Source organism: Vanessa cardui, chromosome 24 (genome assembly GCF_905220365.1).
Source record: "Vanessa cardui chromosome 24, ilVanCard2.1, whole genome shotgun sequence".
In the NCBI taxonomy this organism is placed as follows: domain Eukaryota; kingdom Metazoa; phylum Arthropoda; class Insecta; order Lepidoptera; family Nymphalidae; genus Vanessa; species Vanessa cardui.
The window spans coordinates 1,646,002-1,659,891 of record NC_061146.1 but is presented as its reverse complement, the minus strand read 5'-3'; the positions used below and the strand labels follow the sequence as shown (position 1 = coordinate 1,659,891).

Below are 13,890 nucleotides of genomic sequence, written 5' to 3'. Positions count from 1 at the left end.
GTGTATTTCTCACGTTCTTGCGAGAGTGTAGAGCGCCCATTATAAGATCCTAAATCTTCAAGCCTCTGAAGAGATGTTGGAGCCCTATTTATTCCTCTAGCTAGACCCGTTTTACCCTGAGAGCCACTTGCTGTGGAGTGGGTTCGCCGATATTACTCAAGTTTAGATCACTGGAAAAGCATCCCAGAATGCCACTTAAAAATATTTTAAGGATGATTACAGGTCGTGATTACATCCGGACGCTTCTTCTGCTTATGATGGGACACATTCCACCTTTTGTATTATAAGTATTTACTGATCGATGGTATCAAACTTTTTAGGTTAATTTTATTGTTTCACTATCTAATAATAAGTTTAATCAAAATAGGCATTATTGGAGAAGTCACTGGTGCCTGTGATACGGGATCTTCTATATTAGCGGTCGCAGTCACATCTGCGATATATATGACAGAATCTAAATTGATATCCGCATATTGTTGCCTGAATCTCTTGTCTCGTCTCGTCATTAATCTAATTCTTAGATATCACGTTGCTTGTATTAGAGTTGACATTGCATCATTCACAAGTAAGAACACTGGGTTATTGACTTATATTTTTGTTTCCTTTACTTATTACGCCGTGTTTTTATCATTAATCTTCTGTCTTGTTTATCTCTTTACACACTATTTAAGTTTTTATTACTATAAAGCTATTAAGCAGTGTTAAATAATAAAAATAGATTTAATAGTTAGGGCATAGACCAGTTTTAAACTAGTTTGATATATTCCTAGCAGACGAAAGCTTAACTTTTGAACTAAGTAAGCCTCGATAGCGACAGAATCGGGCTGGGTATTCCTCAATAAGTAATCTGAATGCAATTTACAAAAACCGTTCTTATTATAATAAATCTTCACCATCATCATTTCAATCGTAGGACGTCCACTGCCGGACATAGGTCTGCAAAACCAGCGGCTTCCCGCGACCATCATCAGGTCGTCGGACCACGTTGTTGGGCCTACCCACGCTGCGTCTTCCCGCCCATGGTCGCCTCTCGAGACCTCTTCGATCCTCCTAATAAATCTTGAAGATCCTTAGTCATACACATGTACTTTATTAGGAATATAGCTCAATTATGATTCAGCCGCGTGTAATATAAACTTTATGTCAATGTAATCCTCATTAATTACATTATTGTTTATTTTGTAGGTTTCCAAGTGATTAGATTTCTCTCGTATTTAACAGTTAACGATACTTCTCGGTTTCGAGTGCGCGAATAATTGCAGAAGCAAATTGAGATTTTTTTTGTTAATATCGTGTTTGGAATTTTTCGCTATGTCTATTATTGTCCAAATTCTCGCTACCGGTGTCAGTAAGTACCCAATACTCAATACCGTCTATATGTGTATAATATATTTCTGTATCTACGGTTTAGCATGAAAAACATTTCATAGAGTATCTCTAAATAGCATAAAACAAAGTCGCTACCCGCCATCTGTATGCATTCATCTTTTAAGCCTTAGTAGGGCAGGAAAAAAAAACAAAAATTCAGTTTTTCATAGCTTAATTATATATTCTTGAGTCATGATTCTGACGTTGACATTTGAAAGCCATATACCAGTAAAATAATTATATATGTATCTAAGATATTTTTTGTGTAAATAATATAACTAAAAGGTAGTCATTTTAAATATTGGGGAATTTAGCTAGATCAGGAGAGTGGGATAATAGTTCCCTGTGCCCGATTAAGGGTTAAACTATGCAACGCATTTTTATGCAATTTCCATTAATAAACAGACAAACAAATAAAACAAAAATTGGTCTTTATATGTTGTTTTTGTTCCTATAAAATTCGTCATACATTTCCAAAAAGTCAATTTGAATGTATTGAGTATGACACATATTTCTATACTATAATCTCAGTAAAAAATTAGTGGTCTTGTCCTTAAGGTGAGTTGTCTTGCCAATTTATTGGTAATAGAACAACGATCATTCTATCTGATAACGAACTGAACTCGCACACTCTCTTTACGTACTTCTACCGAATTTAGAGATCTAGAGGTTCTAAAGCAACTAAATAATGGATACCCCTTGAGGCATCAATTAAATTGTAAAAAAAATGTTAAATGTAAATATTGCATTTATTTATTTCGTCGGAGTTGTCTTTTCTCACCCTTCATTCCACAAGAAGCGAATAACGCTAGATAAATATAAATGTTTTCGGTAAAACGTTTCGAAAGAGATCTAAAAGAAATAATTAATATCCTGACTTTAATACACATGTAACCTAACACCCTGATCTAGCTAATGAAAGAAAGAAATGTTTATTTAGTACACGGCACAATTATACAAATTATAAAAATGTAAAATAAAACCCAAAAATAGAATGAAAATATTTAATAAAAGAGAGATTTGGTAAGCAATGTCGCCGTGAATCGTGTTCTAAATAGGTGTACCATTCAGCTTCCAAAAACCAAACGCTAATTTTCAATGGTTCTCTGGAAACTAGTATTTCAGTTTCTTAAATGAAGTGCCTAAATATATACCAATTTTCAAATATAGTGCTAATAAAACCAATAATATCTCTTTCAGTCAGCTATCTCTGTTTGACGATGGGCATACTGTTCACGTGGCCATCTTCCACGCTCATACTCTTCAGCTCAGCCAATACAACGCTGGATCGAGTTATGACGGAAACAGAAGTATCTCTGCTTGGAAGTTTGTCATCCATTAGTGGGATATTCGTCATACCATTCTCTGGATATATTTTGGATACTTTAGGGCGGAAAAAGTCATGTCTCTTATTTTATATGGCGCAATTGGTGAGTTAACTCTTAAATTTCTAAGTGTAAGTGCTTTGTGAATAAGTCACTATAACTACAAGATATAGTGTGTATGTAACGTATCAGCTAAACTCTATTTTCAACAATGGGATTGAGATTTTATTGGTTATTAGTAAGTGGATGTGGTGAGTACTCTGAGTGGGTACCACTTACCATATTACTCACCATAATCTTCATCAGAAGGTCAAGAACTATTCCCCTACGATATGGTAGCATGTAAAGAAAAAGAAAGTAACAGGATGTAAACATCCCACTGATAGGTTAAAACCTTCTCTTCCTTTGAATAAAGCTTAGATTTTATTTGACCAAGCTACTCCATAGCGGGTTGATATACATGTGTCAGAATTTCATTGATATTATATTCATAAAGGTATATAACCGCCGAGCACGAGATGACCGTGTTGTTTGTTTTGGGTATGAACCCGCAATCATGGATTAAAATGCTCGCGTTCTAACCACTGGGCCACCTCGGCTTGATGATAGGCAGCGGTATTAATTATGTAAACTATTTTATTGTATCATTAAATGGTTAATTTACTTATTTTGTCGACCAACAGTTATGCTGGATAATTATTACAACCTGCAGCAAAGTCGAAGCGATCCTACTAGCAATGTTCACATTCGGTTTGAGCAGCTGTATGTTTCTCGTCGTACAAATATACGTCAGCGAATTCTGCCAAGAATCTATACGTGGCTCGATGACAACCGGTTCCATGATATTCTATGGAATTGGCATGCTGTTATCGTATCTCATGGGGGGACTCATGGATTACAGGACGATGAACTATATAGGACTGTCCATGACTGTATTGGGATTTGTCCTGGTCAGTATGATGAAGGAGTCACCGTTGTTCTTAATGAAGGTCGGAAGGCAAAAGGTAATCTAGATAAAATTAAAGAAAATAATATTATAGTGTATTTATGTGCTAATGTCTGTAAGAATATCAGGTACCTTTCAAATGAGCTGTATGTATAGAAAAACATTTTAATTTCATTTCGTCTAGACCGTTGATGGTTGAAGAGTGCCTTCGTCTCCCAATCTGGGCGAACTCAAGCCCAATTTTGAACTAAAGTGAACCATATGCTAAGAGGAAGTAGGTCTAATTTAGTTTGCAAGAATTAATCAAAACAAAATAACAAACATTACTGGCTAATTTTAAATACTATTTTTTTTCAACTGGCAACATTTCGCTCACAAATTTAATTCAATTCACGCAAGTAGGAGCGAACCCCCATAGCAAATTACTGTAGGCGTACACTAATACGAGTGACGCTCGCGACTACAAGATGTTTCACTGTACGTGAGATGACTATGAATAAAGATATATATACAAAAAAAAACAAGTTAATTTCAAGCGTTATGGGCCATCTGATGGTAAGTAGTCACCATCACCCATAGACAATGACGCTGTAAGAAATATTAACTATTCCTTACATCGCCAATGCGCCACCAAGCTTGGGAACTAGGATGTTATGTCCCTTGTGCCTGTAATTACACTGGCTAACTCACCCTTAAAACCGGAACACAACAATACTGTACTATTGTTTGGTGGTAGAATAAAATTGATAAGTGGGTGGTTGGTACCAGACGGGCTTGCACAAAGCCCTACCATCAAGTAAACATGCAGAATTAACGTGGAGAGGTGCCTTCATAAATGAATAGAGCTATATTAAGAGTATTTTTTCATACTAATAGAATATAGCCACCATAAAGATTAGTGACGTAAATTGAATCACGTGTACAAATAATAATATAGCTAAAATTATACAAGTATATAGCATTAGACTTAAGGAATAAAATACTATCATGGTAATCTCTATTTAACTAATATTTATACAGTATAATATTTAAACAAATTATTAGCTTAGATAAAAATGTGTATCATTTATGAAGTGAGTAATATCTTAAGGGTTTCAACAACAACGAGAAACAACAGCCTGTACGTTCCCACTGCTGGGCTAAGGCCTCCTGTTCCCCTTCTTCGAGGAGAAGGTTTGGAACTTGTTCCACCACGCTGTTCCAATGCGGGTGGGAATACACATGTGCCAGAATTTCTATGAAATTAGACACATGCAGATTTTCGAACGATGTTTTCGCTCACCGCCAAGCACGAGATGATTTATAAATACAAATTAAGCACATGAATATTCAGTGGTGCTTGCCTAGGTTTTGACTCGCAATCATCGGTTAAGATGCACGCGTTCTAACCACTGGGCCATCTCCGCTCAAAAAAAAATACTACGATGAAATTATGGTATTGAAACTACGCAGCGAAATAAAGTTTCATCGATGTTTTTTTAAGATTATTATTTGAATAATAATATAGTTTTTACTTTCTCCGCAGGAAGCAGCGCAATCTATTGCGTTTTATAGAAGTGCCAAGATAGATTCTCAGATAGTAAGGGACGAAGTAGAACATATAAAACGGATTCTGAGACCCGATTTTGATGGTCTGTTGAAAATATAAAACGATTTTTACAACTTCTTAAACGATATGAATGAAATATTGAAAGTAATATTTGAATCTGATTTCCAGAAACGCCAGCCGAGGAAAAGAAATTAAACTTAGAGGATGCGTCTCCCAAGAGCTTGTCTACGTGGCAATATTTGAGTAGGTATCACATATTATAAAACAAAATCTCTCCGACCGCGTCTGTCTGTCTGTCCGCGATTTACTCCAAAACTACTGAGCGGATTTTCACGCGACTTTCAATATAAATAAAAGGTCATCATCATCCTCCTGCCCTTATCCCAATTTTATTTGGGGTCGGCACAGCATGTCTTCTCCTTCGATACTTCTCTGTCAGACGTTATCTCACAAGTAACATTATTTCTAGCCATATCGTCTTTCACACAATCCATCCATCGTTTCCTTGGTCGTCCTCTACCTCTATATCCATCCACATTCATGCTCAATGCATTCCTCACAATGTGTTCCTGATTCTATTTACAGCATGGACAATATAAATAAAAGGTAAAAATATAAAAGGAATTAATATTATGGCTGAGCAGATTATTCATTTCGACTTATTATTTGAAAAGAAAAACATGAAGTTATATCATCCCGGTCAAAACCACGACTACCGCGAGTAATTTTTTTTTCGTCATGCAAAAAAATCTCCACAGACGTGTTGTACGTACCGTTTATTTCTCTATTATTTTAGTTGAGTGTATTTTCGATGTACAAGCAAGTTTTTATTTCCAGACTGTATAACAATATTTATAGACTTATCTAGTTTTGTTTTTGTTTACGATTTCTTCGTTTTATGTATTATAGTATTCAAATAAGCCTTGATATTTGAAAATGGAATATCAATATTCGTAAATACGTATAGTTAATAAATTTTTGTTCATAATTCAACACTTTGACCCTTGTCACACATCACTATGGAAATGCCCATCATTTATTAGGATAAAAAAGTCAGAAAAAAATTCTGGATAAGATTAAAAGGGGATATGGCATAAATTTGAATAAAAAGTTTTATGTTTATTTGCAAATGTCCCAAAGGGCTGGGTTTAATGTTAATTATATACATTTCTTATTTTTTCAGAGAAGTCCAGACCATCACAAAGAGCGTTATTGGTCTGCATCGTACTCTATTCGTCAGCGATATTTCAAGGACTTGTTGTAGTCCAAGTGTACGCCGGGCCGCTGTTCGAACAAGCCTTACCGACAATGTCATCTACGCTGTCCAGCGTTCTTTTAGCTCTGGTATGTGTCGTCGCTGGATTCTTCGCTGCCTATTTCGTGGATCTGATTGGTAGACGGGTAAGATTCTTTATTTAAATTGTTTCATTTTGATTTTATGTTAAATCTCTTAGTATTTTCTTATGCCCTGGTAGCCTCTGTAGTTGGATTATTTGGTTTTCATTTGTTATTAATTTTTATTAATAGTTAATTTACAAATCTATTTAATAATTGTAAACGGATTTTTGTGCCAGTGATCATGGGACGATAGCTGAACATAGAAAATTGGTTATTATCTCATTTTGAACGCTCTAACCATAGATATATATATAAAAATAAAGAGGATTCTTTAATGGTATTTACTAAATTGTGTCAATTTAACGAAAAATTAATAGCCATCATGAGCATTTAAGTAATTAACGTTTGATAGAGTCTTTCGTAAATTAGGCAACGTTTCTCTTTAAGCTAATATTCTGACAATACTCGTAAGTCGAAATGTTTCGATTGGCTTAGCATTATTTAATATTAGTTAGTAATTTTAATGGAAAAATAAGTGGTACCTACATTATTTATTAATTAACCTCTATAAAGGCAAAGCCGTATTTAGGGGAGGGCAACCGGGGCAACTGCCCTGGGGCCTCCACATTATTGGGGGCCACAGTTTTCAGCAAGTTAACAAATACCGAGATATAGTCAAATTATAATAATGTTATTATTTAATATTTTAAAAGTTACGATATAAGTAAATAAATCATAGCTTACTGATTGAAATAACAAAAGAAATTAATTCATGATAATATAATTATTAGGTTGTTCACGCTTCTGTTTGTCTAGGGCCCCCACAGCTTTGTGGCCCGGGGGCCTCCAGACCTTTAAATCCGACTCTGGGCCACCTGATGGTAAGTGGTCACCATTACCCATAGACAATGACGCTGTTAATAAATATTAACTATTCCTTAAATCGTCAATGCGCTTCTAACCTTGGGAACTAAGATATTATGTCCCTTGTGCCTGTGTAACTACTAGTGTAACTACAATGGCTCACTCACCCTTCAAACCGTAACACAACAATACTGAGTACTGTTGTTTGGCGGTAGAATAACTGATGAGTGGGTGGTAACTATCCAGACGGGCTTGCACAAAGCCCTACTACCAAGTTAGTATTAACATACTCATCGAAAACCTTTAAAACCATTACTGTTATAACTATAAGGCAGCTTTAATTGAGAGTTGAATCAGCAGAAGAAGATGACGTCGTATTGACTTTCGACTTTAAGAGATTTATATTTTCTAATATCATGTTTGCAGCGGCTTATGATCGACGCATCCGCAGCGACAGGTATCTGCTGCTTGATCTTGGGGTCACAGATCCAGTTCAACTGGGGTCCGAATTGGATGACAGGTGTATTAATCTATCTCTACTGCGTCACATACACACTGGGTGCTGGGACTGTGCCATTTGTCATAGTCGCTGAAGTTTTCATGCCTGAGGTACTATATTTTACTATTTCTTACTACCAATGAATAATAATAATAATAATAATGAATAAATGTAATAAATATGAGACAACATCACATACATTACTCTGATCCCAATGAAAGTAGCTACTTGTGTTATGGAAATCAGAAGTAACGACGGTACCACAAACACCCAAATCCAAGACAACATAGAAAAACTAATGTTAATCTATATCGACTCAGCCGGGAATCGAACCCCGGACCTCGGAGTGGCGTACTAGTGAAAACCGGTGTACACACCACTCGACCACGGAGGTCGTCTAAAATGAATGAATGAACTTTTAGCAAGAGATCTTATATAGTTCTATTTACTTTCACTTGTAGTGGTTTCTCTTCTATTACTCGGTAGCGATACAAAAATATTAGTACTATTGTGTTTCTTTAGTTTTGATCGCTATATAATAAGAATCAAATTTGATGAGTGATCTTCCAAATACTTAAACTAAAACATCGATTTTATCGTCTATTTCTTATATTACAGAGTGTAAACGATACCAAAATTAGAAACTGAAACTGTAAATCTTTAATGCTTAGTTATGGACTTAGATATATTTTATAAAATACAGACCGAAAATGTAACTTTATTGTTTATGGTCAAAGTAATAACTATCAGTTTGGAATAGGAATTTTAGATTTACGATACGACGAATATCTGATATATTTGTCGTATCGATCGACGAATTGATTTTACAGGTCTTAAATGTAGAAAAGTGAAAAAGTGAATGGTTATTGCCAGCCTATAAATATTCCTCTGCTTGGCTAAGATCTCCCCTTTAAAGAGAAGAAAGTTTGGGGCTTATTCTACTACACTGTGCCAGAGTGCGTTGGTGGATACAAATGTGCCAATATTTCCTTGAAGTTAGAAATACGCAGGCTTCCTCGCGAATTTTTTCTTTACCACCGAGCACGAGATTTGAACAACCATGAGTCAAAATACACGCGCTCTAACCATCTCAGCTCTTTATTTACCTTTTTTTAGAAGATTTTTTTAAAGAAGACAATTCTTATTTTCAGGTAAAGAGTTTGACATCTATGCTGTCGACGGAATGGGCTTTCGTTTGTAATTTCATCGTGCTTTTCATCTTCAATCCTCTTGTTAACGCTTTAGGTTTGTCATTATTCCTTTATTCTATACAATAATATGAAAATCAAGCTGGTCGTATCAATAATCTAATGCGTGACTGAAATACGAAGGATTCTTATTTATTTATACAACAACAACAACAACAACAGCCTGTAAAATTCCCACTGCTGGGCTAAAGGCCTCCTCTCCCTTTGAGGAGAAGGTTTGGAACATATTCCACCACGCTGTTCCAATTCGGGTTGGTGGAACACATACGTGGCAGAATTTCTGTGAAATTTGTCACGTGCAGGTTTCCTCACGTTGTTTTTCTTTACCGCTGAGCACGAGATGAATTATAAAGACAAATTAAGCACATGAGTCAGCGGTGCTTGCCTGGGATTGAACCCGCAATCATCGATTAAGATGAACGCGTTCTAACCACTGGGCCATCTCAGCTCTCTTATTATATATCTCTTATTATATTCTTAGCCATCTCTTATTTATATTATACTTAAGTGTTTTCCGAAAAGTGTTGCATTATGTGTTATAAAGTTTATTTTAGTGTTCAGTAATTTTGAGCATTTTACGCAAAAACTGTGACTGTGAACGCTCCTTTATTTTTTTTAAATGATGCGAATTTTGCTTAAATATGAGTAATATTAAAATAATTTCAATTCGATTTATTAACATTATAAGAATAGATATGGCTTAGAAGGAACCTACAGAGTGATACTTCACTTTAAATTACAATGGATTTTGCTTAAAATGAAGATAATTTTGGTATTAAGAATTGAAATATATAAAAAAATCAGTCAACAGACTGGAAAAAATAGAAATTAAATCGAATAACGTAATTATTGATACCTTTTCAGGTCTCGGCCCTGTCTTCTACATATTTTCTGCGTTTTCTATTATGTCTGGAATTTTCTGCCATTTCTACTTGCCGGAGACGAAGGGCTTAACTGTGGACGTCATACAGGAACGGTTTAAGAGTTCCCGGCAATAAATTATTAAAAAAAAAAAAAATTTTATTTATTTTTTGGCTTCCTTTTGTTAGACCTTCGCCACCATTACTTTGCAAATGTATTTAAGAAGTTCTATTTATTTGGTTACGTATGTTCTACATTTAAATATTTGTGTTCTTATTTTTTATTTTCATCATCCATACCAAAAGTATATACTATTAGTTTTAACTATTGCATTAAATAATGGTGTTTTGTGAGATTTCCTAAGAGATAATAAATATACACTTTTTAGGATTTCATTCATGCCTAAATAAAATATTTACCATAAACCTTATTTTACAATAAAGTAACAAAAGGATGACGAACTTAATTAAGGCGAACTCTATTTATGAGGATTGGTTCAAATAAACATTGTATGTTTATTTGTGTGCTATATAAATGTGATCTGTAACATTAATCTAAGTAATTGTAAAATGATACATCGATGAGACCAATGTTAATTTGATGGTAAAATATAAGAGAGCTGTAATACGTTTGACTATGGATGGTTTTAAACAGCCTCACTCACTGAATTCAATAAATACAAAACAAAGCTGAATACATATCCTGTTCAATACGTGTTACACAGCACATATGAATTATGATACATGTCAACGCGTTGGTAATTTCAGACTTTCTCAAATGTTGTATTAATATTATTTAAGGGTGTTTTTAATGGTATTTGTTTGTGATCAATTCTTTATTGCGAATTATTTATTTGTGATCGAATATCTATATTCAACACTGTCACCTTCGCACGAGGCAGACACTTCCTAACCTCTTAATCTAAGTAACTTAATTGTATTATATTATATTTTATTGTGTTTGTACTGGGAAATTAAATAAGAATGAGTTGAACAATTACAATGCATCTTTATTATGGTTATTCCACCACTGAATCTCGCCCACCATGGAGGATAACAGCCAATAACATTTTAACGGCCCTTCTAATTCGACACTTATTTTATAATTTTAGATTGATTAGAATTAGAAGAAAATCAAGTTCAAAATAACTGTCCCATTATTGAGAGGACAAATAAAACTTTTAAGCCTTTTAAACCTTTAAAAATCAGATATATAGAAAAATATATATTTAATGATATTATATAAAAAACTGAAATTTATTTTCAAAGATATCTCTCAAAAATACATCAAGACCGTTTACATATGACAATAGCAATCTTTAATAACATATTGTATTTCTGTATGGGGTGGTTGTAGTGAAACATTAATAATAGAAAGAGTTGAAATTATGCTTATTGAAGTAGCTTTCTGTATACCCTTCTCATTTTCTACAGCATAATTTATATGAGGCGAAAAATATGATTATAATCAAATACTCAATGAGAAATACATTACTAATTGATATGGTTGATTCAAGATCTATGAAGTCTGTAAAACTCAGAGTGATAAAATATTTATTGGCCACATATGATTTTAAAACAAGAAGTATGTATAGTAAGATAAATAAAATCAAATGCACGACAAACACTCGTAAGAAGAAATTCACTAAAGAACTTTTCAAACTGTCCTAAGAAGGGACAGAAAAAAAATTTAATGACTGGTATAAAAAAATCACATACAAACACACGCGCACAGCATACACACACAAACACATATTTTTTTTATAACATAATTGATATTGTATCTCAAATGCAGGAAAAGGGCATCTACATTCCGAACCGAATCCGTGATATCTTTATTTTATAATTTTGTAAAATTGCTTCTAAAAATCTACTTGAATAGTGTACATATATTATTATTTTTATTTGATTTTTTTTCTCTTTTATTAGGCTTACTCAGATCTAAATCGAAACACTTACACGAAGTTAACAGATGGGATGCCCCTATGCAAAAGTGTGTTTCATATTCATCTACTTAATACACGTGCTTTATTTTGTAGTTCTACCCTCTAACCGTAAATCTTCGTGTCCTAGGCGTCTACTTTGTGTGCCCAACACTGATTATTATATTTGTTATCGTTGCGATACCAACATCAACTATTTACAACAATATCATGTATATTCACAGTAACATTAATCACTTTGATAAAATCAGTGATAATCATTGTATGTGCACTAGAAGTAAGGATAAGCTTATAACGCCAAGTTTCCGACTCCGCAAAGTCAATAAATCTTTCTTGGGGCAAGGTATCCATTTCTATAATAAAATTCCGCAGACATTTTTAACTTTGTCGTCTCGTAAATTCAAATCGTTTATAAAAAATACATTGGTAAAAAAGGCGTATCATTCGATACAAGATTTTGTAGATGATAAAAAAGCGTGGAATTAATACCTGTTGACTTCCAAGCAGGATATATTTATTTAAATAATTGTATTATCTAACATGACTGTATTTTTTTTTAAATCTTCTAAAAGAGTAACTACTGAGTTTCTTGCCGGTTCTTCTCAGTAGAATCTACTTTCCGAACCGGTGGTAGCTTCACTTAATTGTTATATGACGATTCAAAAGTGCTTGAAAAAGCCCACTTGAATAAAGTATATTTTGATTTTGATTTTTGATCAGCTTTCTTACTTAGTCGCACAACAAACGAAATCGTTACATGCTACGCAACTTTGGTCTCAAGAGCACTTACAAACTTCGAGCATTGTTTTCCATGATTGACGAAAATCTTGTCAAATCAATGTACTATGTATGGACTGTGAAGATTTTCTACGGCTTCCTTATCTTCCAGTGCAAAGATGAAGCTATATTTATCTCAGAAGACATAGCTTCTAGAGATAGCAAACTATGTTTGCATTCGCTTTGCTGATTTCCATTCGTATGACCGGGAAATCGCAATATTAAAAGTAATGGCTATTAAAATAATTCGTAATTAAGGAAAATCATTAAATAAATATGGTATTAAGTTTATAAAAACCTAGATTGTCGTTGATAAATGCAATACCTAATTATTATTAAAATACTAGTGTTTCGGGATGGGGAATTGATAATTTAATAAGTGTTCTTTATTGGGGTTCATATTTGCTTAATACCAAATATCACGAAAATAGAAAAAAAAATAAAAAATACCTTTCAGTAGTTTAGCCGTGAAAATACTTTAAAACTTTCGCCGGCGGTTTTTCTGAACCGCTACGACATGGGAACCTTCAAGAAAAGAGCGTACACCTTTCTTAAAGGCCGGCAACACACCTGCAAGCCCCTTGGTGTTGCAGATGTCCATGGACACTTTCCATCAGGTGAGCCTCCTGCTCGTTTACTACCTATGTCATAAAAAAAAAATAAAAAAATATATGACCGATTTACTTTTACATTCATTGTATCAGTAGACATATAATAACAAGGTATGTAGTATATATCACTATGCACACACAATGAAGTAGATAGAGATGGTGAAAAAGGGGTGTGACAACATAACAGAGCGTCATGCCATATCGTCATACCACATGAGTCGACTTTACCCCCAAAGCACACCATTAAATTCATAAGAAAAAAACGCATCAGCTGTCAATAAGTCAATAAGTATATAATGAAATTGGAGTGTCTGTTTGTAATATTAAAATAGCCCTTTTTTACTCAATGTATATGTATGTATACATGGTACATACATATATCAAAATAACATATTTTACAATTTTTGTCTGTCGGTCTGTCTGTCTGTCTGTTTGTTCCGGCTGATCTCTGCAACGGCTGGAACAATTTTTGACGGGACTTTTACTGGCAGTTAACTGGTATAATAAGGAGTAATTTAGGCTACAATAATATTTTTTTCGTTAAATTCAAAGGCGTAGAAGGTCGCGGGCACAGCTTGTATTTAAATAAGACCAAAATTCCC

General features: G+C 34.1%; 1 protein-coding gene across 1 annotated transcript; it reads left to right on the top strand.

Moving 5' to 3' along the window:
- Nucleotides 1-1,118: 1,118 nt before the first annotated feature.
- LOC124540199 (facilitated trehalose transporter Tret1-like) lies at nucleotides 1,119-10,152 on the top strand. The gene is made up of 9 exons (XM_047117659.1): nucleotides 1,119-1,348; nucleotides 2,569-2,798; nucleotides 3,377-3,697; nucleotides 5,165-5,270; nucleotides 5,357-5,431; nucleotides 6,372-6,589; nucleotides 7,817-7,999; nucleotides 9,041-9,134; nucleotides 9,962-10,152. Exons 1-9 carry the CDS (start codon nucleotides 1,312-1,314, stop codon nucleotides 10,093-10,095), a joined length of 1,398 nt encoding a protein of 465 aa, XP_046973615.1. The 5' UTR covers nucleotides 1,119-1,311; the 3' UTR covers nucleotides 10,096-10,152.
- The last annotated feature ends 3,738 nt before the right edge of the window (nucleotides 10,153-13,890 follow it).